At 36.4% G+C, this 2,444-nt stretch overlaps 1 protein-coding gene across 1 annotated transcript; it reads right to left on the bottom strand.

Annotated features, from left to right (window-relative positions):
- Window positions 1–478: 478 nt before the first annotated feature.
- Window positions 479–2,000, bottom strand: LOC125188087. Its single transcript, XM_048084825.1, has 3 exons — window positions 1,362–2,000; window positions 651–1,283; window positions 479–580 (listed from the first exon to the last, which is right to left on the bottom strand). The coding sequence occupies exons 1-3, from the start codon at window positions 1,998–2,000 to the stop codon at window positions 479–481; spliced, it is 1,374 nt and encodes a 457-aa protein (XP_047940782.1).
- Between the last annotated feature and the right edge of the window lie 444 nt (window positions 2,001–2,444).

Consider the following 2,444-nt stretch of genomic DNA (forward strand, 5'->3'; position numbering starts at 1 on the left):
ACCTTTTTAATTCTCACGTGGTAAGGAAACGCATCATTTGTGGCAAGATAAAGGAAGGAAATGTATCATTTTATTCTCTCATTCTGGTGTAATAGAGCATGTGAAACACTGATGACTTGTACCAAATTTAAGATTTAACAACTACTATAAAAGTAGAAATTTTTTGGTGATTCTATCAATGCAAATCTATTAATAAGATGGATGTTTCTGTTTTTTTTTTTTGTGATTCTAGTTCCCAATAGTCAATGATCATTGGTTGCACAATGGACCAAGTATATAAAACAATAAAAAAAAGGTAGAATCTTGATTCAATGAAAGAGGATAGGTACAAAAAGTTCTAGATCAAACAAATAAACTGACTGGTTCATAATAAAGTTAACAAAAACTTGCTGAAATCCAAAGTGTCGACAGAAATGAAAAAGGCAAAGATCATTAGTGAGTAACATAAGCCATCAACTGTCTCACAGCAGAAACAGACTCACACTTTTTGTTTCTTTTGTCTTGCTTTCAATATTGGAGTGAGCAGAGCGTCGGTGAGAGCACATTTTGATGTAAGAGAAGCTCTGAGAATGCTCAAACCCTGCAACAACTTATGTCTCAACATCAAAATACACATTGAAAAGATACACAAAAACTGCAATGCATGTTACCTTATTTGTTCCGATATCCAGCTTCAATTCTTCAACATCAGAAACTGGGATTTTCATCTTAACCAGAGTCTCAAGGATAGAGAGAGTACAAAAAGGTGTGACGGTTAAATCATCTGTCACCTTATAAGTCCTTGGTCCTACAAGATAACTCCCTTGCCCTTTCGGAAACTTGGTTGAAGGGGCAAGCCAATTGACACTCCCATTGACAATAGGCAACTGATCTTCAGTTAGGGGTAAAATGTGATTTTTGGATTTATAACCATGAGGTATGTTGGGCTTTAATAACCTATTTTTGGTATCGGAAGACTTGAAATACTTTTCGCGGATAAGATCAGTTGTACTCTTATGCAAGTTGTCAATAGCCTTAACATAAGAGTTACTCCACAAAAGGGACTCGACTCCACCTAGTGGGATTACAAGGAAGCTAAACAGAAAGTCTACGAAATCTTCCTCAGCTTCAGCATACAGAAGCTTGCTCGTGGACTTTTGCACGATCAATTTCAAACCCATCATGCAGTTGTCCGATGCATAAGTAGTGAATTCAGTTGCCTTTGTAAATTCTATTTTTGCACTGAGTATGGCAACGGACAATGGATTGATCGAAAGCAACGAATACAGGAGCAAATCCATGACCTAATTCAAAGGGTAAGAACTGGAGATAGTGACTACAAGGAACAGGAGAAAATAAACAAAAATAAGATCAAAACTTACCTCAGATAATCCAAAGCTAACGGTCATCGTCTCGGCCTCAACCAAGTCTGCATCGCCAAGTAAGCTTGAAATTTGCAATAGACCAGAATTAGGCATTATACGCAGATCATCAGTGATAAGAAAAGAAGATGTTTTCTTCTTCAAGTAAACTTCATCATCACAAGGAACAGTGCGAGTTTCGCTTTGAACTACTTTTTCCATTTTTTGACGGCAGTATACGCAGTAACCAACGTCATAATACATGATCATGCTTCGAACTCCAACATAAGAGATGCATTTCTTGGAACAATTGAAATATTCCAACGGTGGATAATCACTAATATCGAGCTTTAGTGTTTGACGTTCGTCACCGGATGAGCTTCGTGGATGCAGCAGAACCGACTTAGCACCTTCCGTCAAGAAACGGTCACTGTCGAGATTTGCTAAACCAGTGTACAAACTGGTCAAGCTTCCAATGTGTAGATCTAAATCTTTACTGCGCTTCTTCAAGATTTTGACAATAGTTCCCAATGGCAAAGTTAGGAAGCTCAGCAGCACATCTGCAAATGCACTGTCTACTTCTGCAAATAGAACCTTTCGTTTCTTCATATTCACCACAGCTTTCAATGAAAACTTGTCATCCTTTTTAGCATTCGACATTTTTCTACACAAGCAAGAAAATACAGATTTTGAAATATGTAAATGAAATAGGAAAGTGCATTCACTCCCTTTTATTTGTATGGAGGAAGAGGAAGAGGAAGAGTTTAGTCTCTCTAATTTCCGAGATGGCCTTCTGTATTCACTCAAGAGAATAATAAACCAGGAGTTAATGTCCCAAATTCGATATTGACATCTAATATCACGAAACTTTCAAAAAGTTGATTTTTTCCCATGAATTTTAAAATTGGCAAATAATATCACGAACTTTACCCCAGCTTGTTTTTTCCCACAAATGAAAAATTCTTGTTATTTTAATATATTGAAGAACAATTTTGGAGGGTGTGCTTCAAGAAAAACTATCTTCAAAGATTGAAAAATTTGAAGCTCTTAAAATTGTTGTCGAGAAATTATGAAAACAAATCCGTATCAATATTATTTGTGTGA

This window comes from Salvia hispanica, chromosome 5 (assembly GCF_023119035.1).
Source record: "Salvia hispanica cultivar TCC Black 2014 chromosome 5, UniMelb_Shisp_WGS_1.0, whole genome shotgun sequence".
NCBI lineage: Eukaryota > Viridiplantae > Streptophyta > Magnoliopsida > Lamiales > Lamiaceae > Salvia > Salvia hispanica.